The sequence below is a fragment of the Rhizophagus irregularis genome, chromosome 19, assembly GCF_026210795.1.
Source record: "Rhizophagus irregularis chromosome 19, complete sequence".
NCBI lineage: Eukaryota > Fungi > Glomeromycota > Glomeromycetes > Glomerales > Glomeraceae > Rhizophagus > Rhizophagus irregularis.
In genome coordinates this window covers 55,319-77,861 of record NC_089447.1, presented here as the reverse complement: position 1 = coordinate 77,861, position 22,543 = coordinate 55,319, and the positions used below count along the sequence as shown (strand labels likewise).

The 22,543-nt window shown below is 26.6% G+C and overlaps 5 protein-coding genes across 5 annotated transcripts; 4 read left to right on the top strand and 1 right to left on the bottom strand.

Moving 5' to 3' along the window:
* Nucleotides 1–96: 96 nt before the first annotated feature.
* On the top strand, nucleotides 97–1,674 carry OCT59_010561 (uncharacterized protein; the record flags this gene model as incomplete). The annotated part of the gene is made up of 5 exons (XM_025319544.2): nucleotides 97–349; nucleotides 435–570; nucleotides 638–1,080; nucleotides 1,179–1,501; nucleotides 1,583–1,674. Exons 1-5 carry the CDS (start codon nucleotides 183–185, stop codon nucleotides 1,672–1,674), a joined length of 1,161 nt encoding a protein of 386 aa, XP_025173564.1. The 5' UTR covers nucleotides 97–182.
* A 160-nt stretch (nucleotides 1,675–1,834) lies between these two features.
* Nucleotides 1,835–2,950, top strand: OCT59_010560 (uncharacterized protein). Its single transcript, XM_025309445.2, has 4 exons — nucleotides 1,835–1,927; nucleotides 2,153–2,242; nucleotides 2,317–2,491; nucleotides 2,568–2,950. The coding sequence occupies exons 1-4, from the start codon at nucleotides 1,875–1,877 to the stop codon at nucleotides 2,727–2,729; spliced, it is 480 nt and encodes a 159-aa protein (XP_025173563.2). The 5' UTR covers nucleotides 1,835–1,874; the 3' UTR covers nucleotides 2,730–2,950.
* Nucleotides 2,951–3,050: 100 nt separating this feature from the next.
* Nucleotides 3,051–4,198, top strand: OCT59_010559 (uncharacterized protein). Its single transcript, XM_025326959.2, has 5 exons — nucleotides 3,051–3,116; nucleotides 3,190–3,241; nucleotides 3,308–3,361; nucleotides 3,427–3,512; nucleotides 3,876–4,198. The coding sequence occupies exons 1-5, from the start codon at nucleotides 3,075–3,077 to the stop codon at nucleotides 3,903–3,905; spliced, it is 264 nt and encodes an 87-aa protein (XP_025173562.1). The 5' UTR covers nucleotides 3,051–3,074; the 3' UTR covers nucleotides 3,906–4,198.
* Nucleotides 4,199–4,303: 105 nt separating this feature from the next.
* Nucleotides 4,304–5,402, bottom strand: OCT59_010558 (uncharacterized protein). The gene is made up of 5 exons (XM_025319543.2): nucleotides 5,298–5,402; nucleotides 4,934–5,203; nucleotides 4,836–4,858; nucleotides 4,730–4,764; nucleotides 4,304–4,652 (listed from the first exon to the last, which is right to left on the bottom strand). Exons 1-5 carry the CDS (start codon nucleotides 5,310–5,312, stop codon nucleotides 4,585–4,587), a joined length of 411 nt encoding a protein of 136 aa, XP_025173561.1. The 5' UTR covers nucleotides 5,313–5,402; the 3' UTR covers nucleotides 4,304–4,584.
* Nucleotides 5,403–5,643: 241 nt separating this feature from the next.
* On the top strand, nucleotides 5,644–7,623 carry OCT59_010557 (uncharacterized protein). The gene is made up of 3 exons (XM_025311234.2): nucleotides 5,644–6,131; nucleotides 6,284–6,648; nucleotides 6,800–7,623. Exons 1-3 carry the CDS (start codon nucleotides 5,787–5,789, stop codon nucleotides 7,353–7,355), a joined length of 1,266 nt encoding a protein of 421 aa, XP_025173560.2. The 5' UTR covers nucleotides 5,644–5,786; the 3' UTR covers nucleotides 7,356–7,623.
* Nucleotides 7,624–22,543: the final 14,920 nt, after the last annotated feature.

Genomic DNA, 22,543 nt, shown 5'->3' with positions numbered 1-22,543 from the left:
TTAACTATATATCAAAAATCAGTCGGCACGTGATTCTAGGATGATTGTCGTACCGTAATTTGACATTTATTATTAGGCTAAAAAATGTCATTTTTTATAGAACATTTTATTTTTATTTTATTTATTTTTCTTAATAATGCTAATTTTTACTAGTTCCACTTTACTTAATATTAATAAGACGAATGGGGTTTATTAATAGTATGGATATAAGTTCAAGGTTTACTGATCCAAATGTGCTCAAGATAATTAGTAAAATACCAGAATCAGATCTTGAAGATATCGGAATGCGTGTTGAACGTGTTAACCAAAATATCAAGAATATTTTGGTCACGGGCGGTGCTGGTTTCATGTAACTATATTATTCATTATATCCATTTGTAATTGTAATTTGTTCTTTATTCCAACAAATCGAATTAAATTTAATTTATTGATAGTGGATCTGTTTTGGCCCGTAAATTGGTTTTATTATATCCGGAATTTAATGTTACGGTAGTCGATAAACTAGAATATTGTGCCAGTTTAAATAATCTTTTAATGATTGAGAATATGCCAAATTATTCGTTTAAAGAGGTAAAATATAAACCCCAATTGTTTATTATCTTTAAGCAAAAACTTTAACGTTTCCCTGTTTGAATAGGGTGACATAGCTTCGTTTGATCTTGTAACATCTATATTAAAAGAAAAAAGAATAGATACAATATATCATTTAGCAGCACATACACATGTAGATAATTCATTTGGTAATTCATTTGAATTTATCCAAAACAATGTTGTAGGAACACATGTATTATTAGAAGCAGCGAAAATGCATAATATTAACCGATTTATACATGTTAGTACTGATGAAGTGTATGGTGAAGTAGCAAAAACAGTTCCCGACTGTCGCGAAGAATCAATATTAACTCCTACAAATCCTTATTCTGCTACAAAAGCTGCAGCCGAACATTTGGTTCAAGCTTATCATAAATCTTTTGGTTTACCGATTATTATTACTAGAAGCAGTAATATTTATGGACCATATCAATACCCCGAAAAAATTTGTCCAAAATTCATTTGTAGTCTTATAAATGATGGCAAGTGGTAGGTAGGATTTTATCAGAGCATTTATTTTTTTTTTCTGTTTTATTTTTTATTTTATTTTTTTTTAACTCAAATTATCCATCCTTTCCGGAATTAAGTTTCATACATGGAGATGGATCAAATTCTCGCAAATATTTGTACGTAGGAGATTTAGTTGATGCATTAGATTTAATATTAAATTTAGGTAAAATTGGAGAAGTTTATAATATCGGATCAGATTTTGAAATATCAAATTTAGACTTAGCTAAGACATTATTAAAGCAATTTAACATTAATGATGAAAAAGAACAAGAAAAACATTTAGAATTTGTAAAAGACCGACCTTTTAATGATCTCAGATATGCTGTTGACGATACTAAATTAAAAAAAGAATTAGGCTGGAAACCTAAAATTAGTTGGAATTATGGAATAATAAAGACAAGTAAGTTGAGATATTTATATTCTTTCAAAGGTAGTAAAAATTTTTAACATTTATTTTCCTTTTGTGCGTGGGTTTATTTAGTTGCTTGGTATAAAGAAAATTGTGATAAATGGTGGGGCGATATATCTGGTGCTTTAGTACCACATCCATATCCACTTAAATCACGTTTATAAAATACAATAGATAATTGTGCTCAAATAATCATTTTTTGTACTTATAATATTATTTACTAGGGTAAAATTTACCCCTGATAAAAGTTTTTAACTGTGCATGACATCATGCAGATCAATAAAAATAATTTAAAATATTATATCGATTTTTTTTTTATTTTTATTTCAATTTTTTTTTTTATTCAACGAAAAAGTTCTCGAAAATGAATGCACCAGATCGGTTTGATGTATTTTATTTGCCTCCGGGCTCACAAAAGTTCGTAATCAATCCGTAATTTGCAAGTTGTCCAAGAATAACTACATTATTTTGATAGATCTCTATCAAATTATTCATAGTGTTCATAGAAACTTTTCAATCTTTAAACTTGATAGAACTGATCAATTACTCAATTTTTGGTTCTGGAGTAAAAAATTTATAGATAGGCATCATAAAAGATTTCTGTTTAATAATTGACACTTTAAATAATCATATACTTCATAGGATGAAGATTACACCAGATACAAAAGTGCAAAATGCGGCGACTTTTGAGATATTTAGAGAAGATCATACTATGGGAAACGTAATTAGACAGTAAGTCAGTGTTTTATATCAACTCTATTTTTATCATATAATTAACTGGTTTACTTTCTTTTTCTTTCTGATAGCAAATTGTTACAAGAGCCCCAAGTTATTTTTGCTGGTTATAAAATTCCACACCCATTAGAACATAATGTGATCATAAGAGTTCAAACAACCAATGAAACAAAACCTGAAGCTATGGTAGCGAAAGCTTTGAATGATTTAATTACGGAAGTTGGTTACCTTAGAACAAAATTCATGGTACATAAATAAATTCTGAGTTATTTAATATTTTATATCGAAAATTTATCTTATAAATTATTAATTGATTAAACAGGAAGATTTGGGTCGTGCAAGAGCCTTGGTAATACCTAGAGAACAAAAATCAATGGTCGAACAAGAACCACAAGTTGTGCAAGGTATTCAACAACCTACTCGGGAACCTGTTAATACATCAGTTGGGGGTACTGGCGGTGTTGGTGTGGATATGGATTTCTAAAGTCATAATAAAGTTAAGTCCGTAAATTTACTACAAATTTACTGCATGTTATACTACACGTACCAATCAAAGATTTTATTATATATTGGCTGAACACTGGTTTTTTAATTAAAATTTAGAAGAATATTAATGGTATAATATTAAAGTATATAATTATTTATTACTCATTTTTTGTTTTAATAAAGTAATAATAACAAGAATTAATGTTTCTGGAGTGTATGATATATCTATGAACGTATAAAACCATCACGTGAAAGTATATGGACCAATTAGAAATTAGGTTATAAAAATAACTTTGCTGCGGTAGTTGATAAATTTTTTGTATATCTTGGACGCGTTATCATAATGCCATCACAAGAAGAAAAAGAGATACTTACCTTTAATACTGTAAGAGCTCTTAGGTCGATACTTCGTTTTTAAACGTTTTAAAATTTCTTATTCGTATATATTTGTAATTTAGAAAGTATTGCACGATATTTTCAAAACTTCTTGGAAGAACCCAAAGACAAAAGGTCCGTTTGTAACGTTATTTGTTGATTAATTAATACCATAAGAAATAATCCTTTCATAATTTTTAGTGGGAAAAGAAGCATTGATCCTTTCAGCTGAATATTTACGTATTTTTACTACCCGTAAGTTAACAACACTAATTTATTTTTTATATCGATAATTATGCTCATGTTTGTATTTACGGTAGAAGCTATTATACGTGCAACTAATGAAGCTATGAATGAAGCTGGGGGTGGATCCTTGATAAAATTAGAAGTTGCACACTTAGAAAAGGTAGTTATCACATCTTATATATACTGTATACAGTTGGTTTCGCTTTGTAATGAATTTCTATTATTAATACGATATAAGGAGGTTGGGCTATTAAAAATATGTGAGACTTTTGATGTACTGTAAAAATGATATCGGTCTTTGACCGATAAGGACCGAGGAAAACCGATATTGAAACGCCCATTAATTAATTATCTATATATACAATATGGTACACAAAATTCATTATAAGCGAACAACCAACGGTTTTTTCATGATACATGTCAAAATTGCCACGTTTTTGTCTTTAGTTTTATCATTGGCTATAAGTATCTGTTATGTCAATCATTCTCATCGACATTTTTATTTGTATCCCTTTTATAATAGGTTATTCCCCAACTTTCAAGAGATTTTTGATTTTGATTAACTAGATGATGATTTTTGATATCTTTCTATTTATCTTATAAATATAAGATAATGCATTAAAATAATACATCTTTGTGAGAATGGAAGATTGTTACTTGTTAAAAAAAAAACCCTGCGTGATTTTGGGGGTTTTGATTGTCATTTATATTTTGAGTCTTTGTTTAAATTTTATGTCTTCAAACTTAAAATAATTTTCCCTGCTTCATGCACCTATATATTTTAAACAAGTTCTGTACAATAAAATACGTAATCATCATATTTTTCCGAATTTATTATATCATCGCAAGTGTTTTTTTGGGACACAAAAATTTCATATGTGATATTTAACATGTGATAATTATTTTAAGATATATCATTTATAGTATTGTTGGCATGGAGATATGTTATATGGATAATTTCTCACAACATACAATCGATTCTTTAGCATTAATAATTTCAATATTTTATTATTTATAAATTTTACTGTATATATTTTTTACATGCGAAATAAAATGAACTATGTTATGCTTTTATTTTCACGACATAGTAATTAGCTGAATAATTTCCCCCAGTATTCTATGTGTAAAGAAGGTAAAAGAATAATAAAATAAACATATGTTTAATTATTATTATAAAAATTCAAAAGTAACAGGTAATAATATCGTGTGTCAGTATATATAAGGACCATTAACTAAGAACGTTCACCACGAAGACGGCGGGCTAATTGAATATCCTTTGGTTGTATGGTAACGCGTTTAGCTGTAAATGATAATCAAATCATAAATATTTAAAAATTGTTAAGAATAAGATACTTCCATTCATATAATTAACATTACCATGAATTGCTGCAAGATTTGTATCTTCAAAAAGACTATTGATAATCATAAAAAATTTAGTTATTAAATTAATTAAATAAATAAAATAAGAAATGAATTTAATTACCTCACTAGATATGCTTCGGCGGCCTATTATATTTTAATATGAACAATTAAATATTTAATAATGAATTTAATTAACAGTTAAGTCGAAATAAACCATACCTCTTGAAGTGCACCAATAGCACTGGATTGAAAACGTAGATCCGTTTTAAAGTCTTGGGCGATTTCACGAACAAGTCGTTGGAAAGGTAACTTGCGGATCAAAAGTTCAGTAGACTTTTGATAACGTCGAATTTCACGTAAAGCTACAGTACCAGGTCTATAACGATGAGGTTTCTTAACACCACCTGTAGCTGGGGCTGATTTTCGAGCAGCTTTTGTTGCAAGTTGTTTCCTGGGAGCTTTTCCTCCAGTACTTTTACGAGCAGTTTGCTATTAAAATTTAAAATTTTGGAAGTTCCTTGGTCGTCATTACCTAACGTCGCTTGAAAGAATAGACAAAAGAAACATTTAATAAGTTTAGTACCTTAGTACGAGCCATATCCTTAGGTTTAATGTGCTAAAAATGAGAAATATGTTGTGTCTGTTAAAAAATTTTTTTTCAAGGAAAAAAAAAAGGAAAATTCGGGGTATATGTGAAAATTTTGTGGAAAAAGGCAATAATTTATATCACACAAAAAGCCAAAATAAGTATATAGATAATATAAAAAAACTTCCGAATTACAATTTGCCGGTAAAAGGCGGGATAAAATTGAACTATTATAAACATGGTAAAGTACAAAAATAAGTAATACGAATTACTTATATCGGTCACAAACATAATCATCAGTTAAATTATTTTAAGATTCCAAATATATAATTCCAATATTCTTTTTTTTTCACATTCAGAATTGTCATTCCATCTCTTAAATAATAAAGAATATTTCGCTCTTTTCTTATATAGTTTAAAAATTTTTTTATTTAATAAGTAAAATATATTATTTGAAATTGAAATAAAGGGGGAAAATAAGTGAAAATGTGGGCTTGTCTTAACAAGACATGTCCTTGCCTTCCTATTCGAGGAGATTCAAAACCTCCATTTAGTCACTACTCTTATGACGATGATGATAACTTCGAGTTCGAAAGCTTGTTAGCAGGGCAAGATTCAGAATCTATTGGTGCATTTCTTACACGTGCACCATTTGCTAATTCACAAGGTTATCGAAGAGTAACCAATATGGTAACACCTAATGAAGAAGCCTCTGCTTCAACAGGACGTGTTAGTAATTTATTGGACGACGAAGATAATTTACAAACTCAGGATGCACAGTTTTTACCTGATGAACAAATTAGTAAATTCACGGAATTAATTAGTGGACAGGTAAAAGAAAAGTATTTTTTAAAATTAATTAATAACGATTAACTTTCTATTATTATTATTATTTATATACATTGACATTGTATATTTAATTAATATATGATCACTTAATTAAAAATACAAGACTGAATTTATTTTTTTATTTATTTATATAGGTAAAAGACGATCAAGGGATTGATGAGCAGCTAATCGCAGAAGAAGAGGAAGCAAGACGTTTAGAGGAGGAAGATATTATAAGAAAACGTCAGGCAGCCACAGAAGCAGCGCTTGCTAAAGGCTTGATAACACCGGATCAAGCTGCAGCCAATAATAAAGATGCTTTTTTCACCATTGATGATGACGACGATGGGGATGATGGACAAATAACCGATTCATCTAGAACTATATACTCTATGAATGAATCTATTGACGAAGAACAAAATATTTCACTAAATAAACCTCGTAATCCACATGAGAGGTTTATAGCAAGCGAAATACATGAAGAAGATTATGATGAAGTAACGGATTTTGAAGAAGATTTGTGAGTATTTGATTATTGTATACGTTTTGATATTATATTACCGATCAAATGAAAAAAATTCGAAAATATGACTGTCATGACGTATATAAATATATATATAAAACGTAATAATAAAAAATACTGACTTATAGGCCGCCCACCACTTCCAAAGATCAAACTACGGCCGAAGACCTTCTAGTTTACTCGGCCGCCGCTATTCAAGACGAAGTATATTAAGAGACAATGAATCAAAGATGGAAGACTATTCACCATTTTCCGTAAGCATTCTACGATCCGACGATTATGAAACAAGTCACGAAGATTATAGTCCGACCGTGGGAGATGAAGAAATTGATCATCCTTTCGCTAATATTTTACCTGACTTCTCGGAGAAATTAGGTTCTCTTTTCAATGGACTGACAAATTCGATGATAAAAGGAAAAAATAAATTAATAAATAATGAGGGTAACAGAGAAATTAATAATAATAATAATAATCAAGAAATAAATAATCTTAATGATTTAGACACAAATAACGGCAAAAATAACAGAAAGAAAATGGTTACTTTCACTGTCGAACCTGAAAGTAGCATAGAACCATCTTCTCCAATTTCATATAGCTTTGCTTTTGGTGGCGGTAATAGTATTAGTGGACGTAGAGGTCTTCGTAAATTGGTTAGTGGGTTATCGAATTCTTCCAGATCATCATTAATTGAAGTCAATGAGTAAGTAATAAGAGCAGAAATATAATTATCGAATATAAGCAGTTTTAGTATTATATTTAAATATTTTTTGGGGTTATAAGTTCTCTTCAATTCCTCCTTAAAGCGTATTCTTTATTTGAGCATATATAATTTTCATATTTTACTTTAAAAAAATTTCTCCATTTCTTACCCCAAGGAAATCAAGATTAAATTGATATTAATTTACAATGTAAAATTTAAATCAACATCATTAAGTTTTTATAAATAATTTATCCACATTGACTTCATTATAATTTCACATTATTATTATTTATTATTTTTATTATTCCTTTCATCTTTTCTTTTTTTATATTCCACTCTTTTTATATTTTTCTTCATCTCCTTTCTTTGATCATTTTAAATTAGTTTTCCTCCCCCCTTTAATTATTTATTTAATAGTCTTTTATCTTTATTTCATAATTCAAAATTTTCACATTATTACATATATATTATGATTTTATTGATTTTATTATAAATTGTATTTTTAAACTACTATAAAAAAAATATTATCTAAAAGCAAATAAAACTAGAAATTTTTAAGTTACAAGCACAAAATGATTGCAAATAATAAACCCAAATTTTCTTTAAGGCAGAATCCACTTTGTGATTAAGAATAGTAATAGTGTAATAGAGCATTTTAGAAAACTCATTTTCTGTATGACGAAAATTCTTTATAAATAACTCTTTTTATTGGACGAAAATAAGAGTTGAGAATAAACACCTAAGTGATTACTTGTTGACTAGATATAAATTTAATATACCATTAGTTTATTTTTTTGTATATAATTTAAAAGTTTTACTATATTTTTATATAATTTTCTATTGCTTAGTAATTTAGTAAAGAATGTACATTAAATTAAAAAAAACAAAAATATATATTGGCTATAAAAAAAATTTAAAAATTTTTAATTAATTAATATTAAATTTAATTCTTGTATTTTATTTATAAAGTAATTATATTACAGATTCTAATATATAGTAAAAAAAATAATAGTTTAGTTTAATATTATTCTTATTTTTTTTTTTTAATAATTTATATATGCTTTATTGATATTAAGTTTATATACCATACTGTCCATACAAATAAATTATCATAAGTTATATCCACCCAGAAAGAAGCAATCATCAAAAAATATTATTCTTATTTAATTTGGTGGTAATGAAATAATTTAATAGTAATGATAAAAGTAATAATATAGTCTAATTATAATTTTATAACTTAATAATATCATAATTTAATAGTGATTTTATAATCTAATTTTATAATCTAATAATGACTTAATAATCTGCTAATATAAACTCTTTATTTTAATTTTTTGGATGTTTTTATGATTCTTTAGTTATTATTTTAGTTAATTTATATTATATTATAATTGTATAACTTAATAGTAACTTTATAATCTAGTAGTAATAATAACTTTATAATCTAATAGTAGTTTTATAATTTAATAATAACAGTCACTGGAAATGTCCCCAAAAATTAAGGGCAAATTTTTTTTAATATATTTGCCAATCTAAAAATTTTAGTGCGGCATTGTCTTCAAATATATAGCATATATATATAGTTAAAAGTTGGCTAAAATTAGTTTTTTCAATTAAAATTGCTGATCAATAAATCATAATTTTGACCAAATTTTTTTTAATTTTGGCCAAATTCGTAATGCCAGCCTAAATTTTGTTAAAATGAAAAAATGCGAATCAAATATAACACCACATTTACATAATATAACGCCTTTAACTTAAATAATAAAGGTAAAACTCCATGACCACTTTTACAATCTTATTGAAAAAAATTTCACAAAAAAAGTCGTTAAAAGGTTGCATCTCTCAGCTTCATTTTACCTATTTTTAGTGATTAAAAGAATGGTAAACTTCAATATCATAATATTATCACCCTTTTCTTTTACCATTTATTGTAAACATGATAGAAGAAAAAAATTTTGACAAAATTAGTGAGTCTGAAAAGGTATATTTACAATATTTATCAAATTTTATAATTTGACTATTTTTAAAAAGTTGTTAATAGTAAAAGTATTTCAATAATTATCCAATTTTAATAAAATTTAATGTACAATCATTTCAAAAGGTTATAAAATAGTATGTAAATTTTGAGGATATGTTATTTATAGAATCATTAAATAAATTTACTGTTACACAAAAATGCAGATCATTTAGTTAATATGTAAAATACTGATTGATATTTTGAAATATTTTATATAATAATATATACTAAAATTTTGCATACTCTTTTATAACCTTTAAAAGTGATCATATATTAAATTTTATTAAAATTGGATGATTATTGAAATACTTTTACTATTAACAACTTTTTAAAATTAGTCAAATTATAAAATTTAATAAATATTGTAAATATATAAAATATTATTTTACTATAATATGTAATTTATAATTAAAATTGTATTTACACAAAAAAATTGGTAATTATTTGTGTAAACTTTGTAAGTTTAATTAAGGTTGCTTGCCAAAATCTAGAGGTTTAGGCAAGATGGCGTTTTGCCGAAAAGTGAAATTCTGCCAAAACTATATTAAAGTTATATTAAAAAACTGGCAAAATTTTGGAGAAAAGCGAAACTGCTAAAACTTATTATAAATGCCAAAACTGCTAAAACTCTGCCAAAACTATAATAAATCTATAGTAAAATTTTGACGAAACTAATCGTAGAATTTTGAAGAGGTTTAGACAAGCAACCTTAAGTTTAATATTAGTTAATTTTTGCAAAAATCATAAATTTTGAATTTACCATAAATTTTATTAAGAAACTTACTTTTTATTTCTTAAGTAACCTAATTCCTCATAAAAAATTACATATATTTATATATTTAAAAATAATACTTATCTTTTACTAATAAGTTGCATCTGGAAGTTAAAATTATAAAAGTTAGCTTAATATAAATTTTTTATATAAGTATTGTATTAATAAAAAAGGTATTTAAATAAGTAAATTAGATCCCAAAAAACAAAAATATATAAAGTTTTTATAATATACAACTTAAAAAAAATTATGTTATATAAATTATAAAAAATCATTATTTATTAATAATTACGAGAGAAATAAAATTTCCACTGGTTGATAACGTTTTTTTTATTTTTAACTTTTTTATTAATAAGAAATTATTTGTATGTTAGCTTTTTTCTGTAACTTTTTTATTATCAAGAAAATAGGTTGAAAAAGTTGATCAGTTTGTATTTTACCTCTATAATCTTTTTATTATTAATTTGTAATTTATATAACAAGTAGTGAAAGTAACTATTCAAATTTGAGAAAAATAAAAAAAAATCATTTTTTGTGATTTTCTTGTGATTCAGTAATTCATATTTTTTATTATGTATTCTTCACGCTCTCTACAAAATAAAAAAAATTATCAAAATTGGACTAATGGATCATAAAATAATACAAAAATGATTTTTTTCAGAACATGGCTAGATTTCTCATAATATTTTCTGAAAAATTAGGTTTGTAATTATTTCATAATCCATTGATCCAATTTTAATAATCTTTTTTTTATTTGCAGAGAGTGTGAAGAGTTACATGTAAGGTTGCTGGGCGAAACTAAGTAGTTTAGACAATTGTTGAAATTGAAACTAGTTGAAACATTTTATTAAAAAATTAAAAATTTGCGAAACTGCGAAACAGGACCCCGCTTACTTCTAATAAAGGTCTCCGGGCAAAATTTCAGATTTACTAGTAATTTTACCAACCTTTCTTATCTCATAATTTTACCATATATATATAGTGACCTTTTAAAATTATATTAAATTTTACCTTAGATTTTCAGAGACCTAAATTTTTTTAAATATTAAATAAACAAAATATTTTATAATCATTACAATAAATTTTAAAAATTTTTTATTTTTACTAAGTTTAATTCTTATTCTTTAAAGATAAATAACTTTTATTAGTAAAAAAAGTACTTTGAATTACAAAAATACTATAAAAAAAATCTTAAAGACACACATCTTTAACTTTACTTCGAAACTATTATTCACTTACTTCCTTTAAAAAAATCTAATTAATTTTTTTTAAAAAAAATAAATTCGTAATTGGTATTATTATGAAAAAATGCTCGTACCCCATAAGTATTAATCCAACTGCTATGAAAATATTTATCTAAATATTTTCGACCTTGCCGAACAACTTTACTTAAGCATGAAAAAGTGATTTCATTTGACCAAAGTGCCCAAATTACGCCCTATAATCACTGATCGGGAAAATAAAAAAAAATTAAAAGTGCGAAAATTGCTCGTATTCCGTAAATATTAAACTGATTCTTATGAAAATTAATATTCAGGTAGTTTCGATCTCGCCGAACAATATTACTTAAGCTTTAAAAGGTGATTTCATTTGACTAAAATGCCCAAATTACGCTCCGAATTTAATAAACAAAAAACGTAAATTTTAAGTTAATATTAAAATAAAAAAATGCTCGTATGCAATAAATATTACTCCAACTGCTATAAAAATTCAAATATAAGTAGTTCGACCTTACTAAACAACTTTCTTAGATAGTAAAATATGATTTGATTTAACCAAAGTACTGAAATTAAATTCTGAAGTTGCTAATTGCTGTACGAATTTTTATATTTTAAAAGCTAATTTTTGTAATAATTTTCAAAAAGATAGTGCTAATGCAAATAAAATTAAAAATATAAAATGGTTTTTACAAGTATAAAGAAGAGAATAAATTTTTTATTTTGAGAAAAAATTATAAAACGTATATTACCAAATATTGTAATAATTGTTGTACAATATTTCAAATTAGTATATATAAGGTAAATATTAAATTTTATATACAATTTTACCTTATTATTTACCGAAACATTTGTAAACTTATATTTGATTTTACCTTATAAAACCGGAAACCTATTTTAACTTTACCTTACATATCCGGAGACCTTTATTTGTCATATATATAATTTTACCTTTATCTATTAAGAGACCTAAAATTTTTTTTTAATATAAATTTTACCTTATATTTTCGGAGACCTCTATTAGAAGTAAGCGGGGTCCTTGCGAAACTGATGAAACTGGTAAAACTGTGAAAGGTTTAGACATATTTTTACATAGTAATTAATAAAGTTTACCATTTATTATAATAAATTATATGATTTAATATAAATTTAACCAGTTTTGCAATTATAAAATTTAATATACATTATATTAATTATTTAAATCATTATATATAAATATTAAAATATATAGTAAGTTTAATTAATAATTAGTTTTATAATTTTACTTTTTATATATTATTATTAGTACAGTCAGATCTTTATATAGTTATCTAATCGATTCTGCAAAAATTAGTAACTATATAGAGGCTTTTACTATGATGTAATTATATAAAGATTTTTTTATATAATAAGTATATAAATTAGTTTTTCCCAAACACTGGTCAAAATCTATGCTATCGGGTATATATCGGGCACCTATATATCGGTGACTAATCAGATATATATCGGGTATTTACATATATCGGGTACATATCGGGTACCCAATATGTCACCGATATATACTGGTATATTTCGGGCACCTATATAATCAGATATATATATATTTCTAATATATATCGGGTACTAATATTTGTATGATACATTTTGATATATCGATATCGATATTCTATTAGTAGAATTTGATAATCTAAATTTGATTAACCGTCATACCGGTCGATCAATCTATTTTTAATAAAAAAAAATTTCATATTCCTTTTATATCCTTACCTCTATTTTTTTTAAGTTGCCAGACTCTTTTGAACGAACCTGGGCTTTGGAATGTAAGTTGGAAAGATGCGGATTATTTTAATATTAAAGAAACGTTACTAATGTTTCTTTCTCTTGTTTTTTTTAGGTTCTGGACTCCTTGGACTATCTCAAACTTTAGAATGTAAGTTGGAAAGGTGATTATTTTAATATTAAAGAAACGTTACTAACGTTTCTTTCTCTTGTTTTTTTAGGTTGCCGGACTCCTTGGAGTGAGCGAGAGCTCTGAACGGGTCAGGTCAGGTCGGGTAACCTATTCTGACCTGACCTGACCCGTCTGACCCGAAAATATTCAGGTTAATTTAGGTCACTTTGGGTAATCAGGTAACCTGAAATTTTTACATGAAAAAAAACTCCAATAGTATGTTATTTATGTATACAATTTATAAAATTATTTATATTTATTTTAAATACATTTTATTTTTGAATACATTTATTATTTTACATTAATTTGTTGTTAATGGTTTGGAACAATGTTCCAGTTAGTTCGATTCCAATAAACAACTATTAAAACTTAATAGAGAAAAAAAAAGAAACGTTAAAACATTTCTCAAAGTCAATTTCAAACGCCACCCTTAAAGAAATGTTTGCCCATTCAAAGTGTCGTTCCAGCAAGCCAAAACCTACAAGGATCAAAAAAAGAAACATTAGTATATTTCCATCTTTAATATCAAAAGAATTCCCCTTCTCCCGGTACCTTTGCTGCATAAGTTCAGATTCGTAAGAGTCCGGTGTCCTACAAGAGAAAAAGGAAAGAAGCGTTAAAAATGTTTCATAATTACAAAACACCACTCTCTCCTTCCCTTATTCCTTACATTCAAAATCCAGGTTCGATTTGTTTCCAAGAGTCCAGTGTCCTAATCCTACAAAAAAAATAAAGAAAGAAACGTTAATACGTTTCTTTAATATTAAAGAAAAAATTCCCCATTCCCTATTCCTTACATTATCCAAGTCCAGGTTCGTTTTCAAGAGTCTGGCGTCCTAGTCCTACAAAAAAAATAAAGAAAGAAACGTTAGTACGTTTCTTTAATATTAAAGAAAAAATTTCCCATTCCCTATTCCTTACATTATCCAAGTCCGGGTTCGTTTTCAAGAGTCCGGCATCCTAGTCCTACAAAAAAAATAAAGAAACGTTAGTACGTTTCTTTAATATTAAAGAAAAAATTCCCCATTCCCTATTCTTTACATTATCCAAGTCCGGGTTCGTTTTCAAGAATCTGGCGTCCTAGTCCTACAAAAAAAAATAAAGAGAGAAACGTTAATACGTTTCTTTAATATTAAAGAAAAAATTCCCATTCCCTATTCCTTACATTATCCAAATCCGGGTTTATTTTCAAGAGTCCGGCGTCCTAGTTTTACAAAAAAAAAAAGAAACGTTAAAAATGTTTCTTAATTATAAAACAGTAACCCCGGCCTCCTTCTCTCACATTACCTTTATTGTGTAGGTACAGTTCGTCCTGGTCTCTAAGGGTCCGACGTTCTACAAAAAATAAGAGTCCGACCTACAAAAAAAAAATAAAAGAAAATATAAAAAAAAATGAATTTTTTTTATATGATGATAAACCGAATATAGCAGTGTCGATTTCAGTTGCTTACCGAACCTAGATTCGCGTTGCCCCTCCGGACTCCGGTGAATTTCACTTTAATCAAAATTTTTAAATTTATCCCAGTAAAATTCACCAGATGATTTCATATTACACAAACGCGTAGCACATATTTTGTTTTTTGCTTTCTTGTAATATTATTTCCAAAATGGCCAGCTTTTTCTGGAATTTCTTAAGGTAAGATTTTTTTATTTTCTTATTACTTCGCTAGTTTAATGTTCTTTTTCTTTATGCTAACTTATTAACTTGTTTTTCAGAAAACAACAATTTCAAATAACTTCAAAGAGTTTAAGGTAAGACTCACTTTTATTACTAGTATTTTGCTATTTTATTGTTTTCTTTATTGAAAATGATACTAACAGTTTCTTTTATTTTCTATCATCCACTTTATTCCCTTTTTATTTTCTATATCCATTTCACTCTCTTTTCATTTATTTTCTATTATTTTTTTCGCTCCTTTTGTTTTTATTATTTCATTATTCCCTTCGCCTCCATTTTATTTTTCTATCATGATTCCCTTTGTTCTTATTTTGTTTTTAATTATCCTTTTCATTTATCATCGTCCCTTTTGCTTCCATATCGTTTTTCATCACTCCATATCGCTCCATATCGTTTTTCATCACTCCATATCGCTCCATATTGTTTTCCATCACTCCACATCGCTTCATATCATTTTTCATCACTCCACATCGCTCCATATCATTTTTCATCACTCCATATCGCTCCATATCATTTTTCATCACTCCACATCGCTCCATATTGTTTTCCATCACTCCACATCGCTTCATATCATTTTTCATCACTCCACATCGCTCCATATCATTTTTCATCACTCCATATCGCTCCATATCGTTTTTCATCACTCCATATCGCTCCATATCATTTTTCATCACTCCACATCGCTCCATATTATTTTCCATCACTTCACATCGCTTCATATCATTTTTCATCACTCCACATCGCTCCATATCATTTTTCATTACTCCATATCGCTCCATATCATTTTTCATCACTCCATATTGCTCCATATCGTTTTTTATCACTCCATATCGCTCCATATCATTTTTCATCACTCCATATTGCTCCATATCATTTTTCATCACTCCATATTGCTCCATATCGTTTTTCATCACTCCATATTGCTCCATATCATTTTTTATCACTCCACATCGCTCCATATTGTTTTTCATCACTCCACACTGCTCCATATCATTTTTATCACTCCATATCGCTCCATATCGTTTTTCATCACTCCATATCGCTCCATATCATTTTTCATCACTCTATATCGCTCCATATCATTTTTTATCACTCCACATCGCTCCATATTGTTTTTCATCACTCCACACTGCTCCATATCGTTTTCATCACTTCATTTTTCATTACTCCACATCACTCCATATCATTTTTCATCACTCTATATCGCTCCATATCATTTTTCATCACTCCACATCGCTCCATATCATTTTTTATCACTCCACATCGCTCCATATCGTTTTCATCAATCACTCCACATCGCTTCATAATATTTTTCATTACTCCATATCACTCCATATCGTTTTTCATCATTCCATATTGCTCCACATCATTTTTCATCACTCCATATTACTCCATATCATTTTTCATCACTCCATATCGCTCCACATCATTTTTCATCACTCCATATTGCTCCATATCGTTTTTCATCACTCCATATCGCTCCATATCATTCCATATCGTTTTTTATCACTCCATATCATTTTGCAACATTCCACTTCATTTTTTATCATCTCAATTCGCTTTATATTGTTTCATTTTGTTTTACATCATTTCATTTCTTTTCCATTTTGTTTTCATCATCCCATTTCACTCCCATTTTATTTTTTCATTATCTCCTTCAATTCCATTTTATTTTCCATCGTTCCATTTTGTTTTACATCATTCCATTTCACTCCCATTTTGTTTTTTGTCATCCTATTTCATTTTTCGTCATTTCTTCACTTCTATTTCATTTTCATCATCCTTTTACTCCAATTTCATTTTTCACATTGTCCTTTTAATTCACTTTCATTCACTTCATCCCTTTTTCACATATTTATTTCTTTTCCATCATAAAATTATTAATTGTTAACTGAATTATAAAGGATTATATCTTATGCATTATTATAGGTTTTAAATTAATAAAAAACCTAAATTAAATGGTTAGTGGATGGGTGTAATGGTATATATAAGTAGGGTTTTGTATTATTTAAAGTGATAAAGAGTTTAACTTGCAGTGTAATTCTAGTATAAATAGCATAGTGAGTAGTACAAAGTTTGCATGAACGTTAAATGCATTTTTATTAATCCGGATTGACATAAAATCTATGGCCCAATCGCCCAATCAAAATTTGTTATTGTAATCAGGCGATTAATCACATGATTTAAGTGTTTATATTTCGCACTGTGTTTATTTTTTTTTTCTTTCCGTCGTAAAAACCTTTTTCTTAAACTTTTTTATTATTTAAAACAAACTAAACAAACTCTTTACTTAGTTATTATGAAATAATATTATTAATATTTTTTTTTTTATTTTTATACTTAGAAATAAACATAAAGGTATATTTTCATTATACTTGTTTTTTTCTTTTTATATATATATTTTCTATTGACGTTCTAATATTTTTTTCTTTTCTCCCACTAATGTTTTCTATTACTAACATTTTCTATTAATATTAAATACTACTAACGTTTTTATTAATGTTCTCCTATTAATATTTTCTATTTTACTAACTTTTCTTTTTTCCTACTAACATTTTACTAATATTTTCTATATTTACCACTAACGTTTTTATTAACATTTCCTTTTTTCTCTTATTAATTAATACACTTACTAATATTTTCACTAATATTTCTTTTAAATAATAAACAGATATAACAAAAGCAAGCAAAGAGGTAATTTTATTATCATTGCTACTTTCAGTAGAACTTTACATATTACATAGTATAATTATGTTCAACTTTATTTGATTTTTATGTAACAGATAGTGTAAGATTTGTATTATTGCTTTTATGTAAATAAATTTATAAATTTTAATAAAATTGAATTTCAAATTAAAATAAAAAAAAAGAGATATAAATCTATTAGTTTTAATATGAAATTGTCAAACGTATACAATAAAAATATATATTACCAATATTTTACATATTTTACTACCCGATATATGTGTGTTAAATGTATGATATCTATAATATATATCACTGATATTTTACTACCCGATACATCAGGAAATTTGTTTAGGCGTAATTTAGTGTAATATTTCGAAGGTGGTGTAAAATTTCGAAATATTACACTAAAAACGTAATATTACAAAAGTTTACGTTTCTTAAATTTGAATAATTATAGTAATTTAAGAATATCTCGCTATCTACTGATCCAATCAAGACGATCTATAGCTCATTGGAATCAGCTCATCAAGACGGATCGAATGGTAGTAAAATCGCATTTCTACAGTTGATAGAACGCTCTATAGTATGCAGTAAAGTTTTAAATTAATAGAAAATCATCTATCGAACGTAAAGATACGATTTTACTACCATTCGATTCGTCTTGATGAGCTGATTCCAATGAGCTATAGATCGTCTTGATTGGATCAGTAGATAGCGAGATATTCTTAAATTACTATAATTATTCAAATTTAAGAGCGTAAACTTTTGTAATATTACGTTTTTAGTGTAATATTTCGAAATTTTACACCACCTTCGAAATATTACACTAAATTATGCCTAAACAAATTTCCTGATGTATGTGTGTGTTAAATGTATGATATCTATAAGATATGTCAATGATATTTGACTACCCGATATGTGTAAGATGTGTATATGATGTTTACATGATATGTCACCGTTTTTCTACATTTATACTACACATATCAGGTACCCGATATGTGTAGTATTGTTAAATATCATACACATATATTACATATATCATACTAAGGTTGCTTGTCTAAACCTCTTCAAAATCCTACGATTAGTTTCGTCAAAATTTTACTATAGATTTATTATAGTTTCGGCAGAGTTTCGGCAGTTTTGGCATTTATAATAAGTTTCGGCAGTTTCACCTTTCTCCAAAGTTTTGCCAGTTTTTTAATATAACTTTAATATAGTTTTGGCAGAATTTCACTTTTCGGCGAAACGCCATCTTGCCTAAACCTTTAGGTTTCAGCAAGCAACCTTATATCATACACATATCAGGTACCCGATATGTACCCAATAGCACCAATTTTGACTAGTGTACCTTGTGTTGTAATAGTAAGGGTTGCAACCTATTACTACTTTTAAAGTTAAATTGTTGTAATATTACAACACTTATGATTGTTCAAAAATTTCCTTTTTGAAAAATAAAAATTACAAAAATAAGTTTTTATAGAACAAATATCATCATAAAAGAAATAATTAATATATAATAATACATATTTATATATATAATTGGAAATAATTACAACACTATATAATAATTACAATACTAGTAGTAATTATAATACTATATAATAATTATAATATTGTGTTGTAATTACAACAAAAGTGTTTGTAATAGTTGCAACCTTATAACCTTCTAAAAATAATTACATATTACATCTTTAGGGTTGGCTTACCAAGCAGATTGAAAGGTAGCACACGTCAAATGACCAAAAATAGGCAAAAAAAATGGCGCAAATCGCATAAACTATTCGCAAATTTGTATAAACTATTTACAAATAGTATAGGTTAATTCGTAAATAGCCAAAAACAGCCAAGAATAGCCAAGAATAGCCAAGAATAGCCACGGCTTTTCGTGCTATTTTTTTGCCGATTTTTAGCATTTCGACCTGTGTAGGAAGTAAAGGTTAGATTTTATGGTTAAAAATAGCTTTATGAATGGTTTTGAAGGCATTTTGACTTTATAGTTGGATGGGTTTAAATGGCTGATTAGTAGGTTATATGGAAAATTTAATGGTAAGACAGAACTGGAAAACTATATATAAAGATTACTGGAAAAAATTCAGAAAATCATATAAATGCGAACCATCTTATGATTGGTTAATTGGCTATTTATTCACATATTTTTGCTCTAAAAACAGAAAAAGAAAAGATCTTTACTCAAATTTTCTTATTCTTGTGAACCAACATGTGACTTTTATTAATTATTTTTACAGTGACCTTTTTGAAAATTAATTATAAGTTCAAACCAAGAAAACTGGTAACCTTATTAATAGTTTTTCCAATTCTAGTGAGACTGTATAGACTGTAAAGGCTAAAATATTAGATGCTTCAGAACTGGCAATTGACATTACTATAATTGCATTAAAGCTGATTTATACTTAATTTTAAAAAAAATCTTTTTCAACTAAGATGGTTTTTAGAGAAAAAAGGAGAGTGAGTAGTTTTCTAAACCGTCAAAAGTGATATTTCGCAGCTAATAGGAAGTATTATAGGAGTATTCCTTTTTAATTTCTTGTCATGATGGGTAGTACTATTCCTCACATTTTATTCATCTATTATAAAGATGTATGTGGAGTGCATATGAGGTACTTGTTAGGTGCTTATGTGTGCTATTCCTTATGTGTTCTTTATGCGTTTCTTACATATTCCTTATGTATTTCTTTGTGATAACAGTTTAAATCTCATTATATTGAAAATTCCTAACCCTTTAGCTGTTTTTTAGAAAGAATCTGAAATGGAAAACTTTCAAAAAATTGTCAAAGTAGAGAGAAATTTAGAAAATAAGTTAGAAAACAAAAAGATGAATATTATATATTTTAGTTAATGATATCAAATACATCTTTACCTTACCTCATCTGTTATTCTTAAAGATTATTATTAAATGTAAATCACAAATAGACTCTAATCAGCAACAAAATTTTAAACTTGTTGATGAGTTAAATTCAGAAATATGAAAAAACTCACATTTAAAAGTAATTCATAAAGAGGTACAGATACTTATTTAAAGTTAACTATTAGTTGTGACTTGTTTCTGATGAACTATTTTTAGGTTAATATCTTAAAAATGACAAGAATTGATCATTATTTTCCTGTATGTGATTGCTCCCTTCAAAATGAACGAAATTAACAACTACGTACTCCTTCACATTAAATCTTTTTATGTAGTACCTCATCAGGTACTTTTATATCCTCTTAAATTTAGCAATGAAGCAGTGACTATACTTATTTAAATTTTGATTACAAAGAAGTTTCTCACAAATAATAGAACAAATGCAAAATTACGAAATTAATATTGAAAATACATATTTACAATTATCTCAAAAAGTAATTTGCACTACTTTAATATTACAATGTATTTTTAACAGATTTTTTAACCATGTTCTATCTTTATAGAATTCACAGATTGTATCAGATAAAATCCATAAATAATCAAAAAAAATAAAAGGTATAAAATATTGTCTATTCAACTATTGGATTATTAATCTCTCAAAATGAAATATTATAAATCCCATTAATAAGTTATCAAATAGGGATGTTAATTTGCTTAACAATCCAGTTTGAGTTCAGCTTAATACAGCTTTGAGTCTAAAGCGAGTTTAAACAAACTAAGCAATTTTAAAAAAACAAGAAGCTTAATTATGAGTTAAACATAGCTGTTAGACTAGATTTTCTTAAATGGCTTAAATGATTTATTAAATTCTGATATTGATTTATTTTCTTTATTTACTGTATGTATAATATTTTTATTAGAAATTATGTACATTATTTATTTATATGTTATTTATTAATAATTAATATTGCAGATTTTTTAATTTAAAAATCTGCAAATCTGCAAATCTGTAATTATCCGCAAATTCACAAATATTCCACAAATCTGCAAATATCACAAGTACCGCAATTCAATTGTGGAATATTTGCGGTATTTTGCGATATTTGCAGATTTGCAGAATGTCCGCAAAAAAAACTATTTTTTTTTAATAAAATATAATTACTACTAAAAAAAACATATTTCTATTTATTATTAATAATAAAAAAAAATATTTTACATAAAAAAAAAATTAAAAGAAAACGCCGGAACCTATAGTTCCAGCGTTTTAATTAAAAAAAATTTAAAAGAAAACGCTAGAACCTATAATTCTGGCGTTTTTACATAAAAAAAAATTAAAAGAAAATGCCAGAACTTTAGTTCTAGCGTTTTACATAAAAAAAAATTAAAAGAAAATACCGGAACCTATAGTTCTGGCGTTTTTACATAATAAAATTAAAAGAAAATGATGGAACCTTAGTTCTGGCATTTTTATTAAAAAAAAATTAAAAGAAAATGATGGAACCCATAGTTCCAGCGTTTTTATTAAAAAAAATTAAAAGAAAATGCTGGAACTTATAGTTCCAGCGTTTTTACATAAAAAAATTAAAAGAAAATACCAGAATCTATAGTTTTGGCATTTTTATATAAAAAAATTTAAAAGAAAACGCTGGAACCTATAATTTTAGCGTTTTTACATAAAAAAAAATAAAAGAAAATACCGGAATCTATAGTTCTGGTATTTTTACATAAAAAAAATTTAAAAGAAAATGCCGAAACTCATAGTTTCAGCATTTTTATATAAAATAAATTAAAAGAAAACGTCAGAATCTATAGTTCTGGCGTTTTTATATAAATAATTTAAAAGAAAATGCTGGAACCCATAGTTCCAGCATTTTTACATAAAAAAAATTAAAAGAAAACGCTGGAACCCATAGTTCTGGCATTTTTACATAAAAAAAATTTAAAAGAAAATGCCAGAATCTATAGTTCTAGTGTTTTTATATAAAATAAATTAAAAGAAAACGTTAGAACCTATAGTTCCAGTG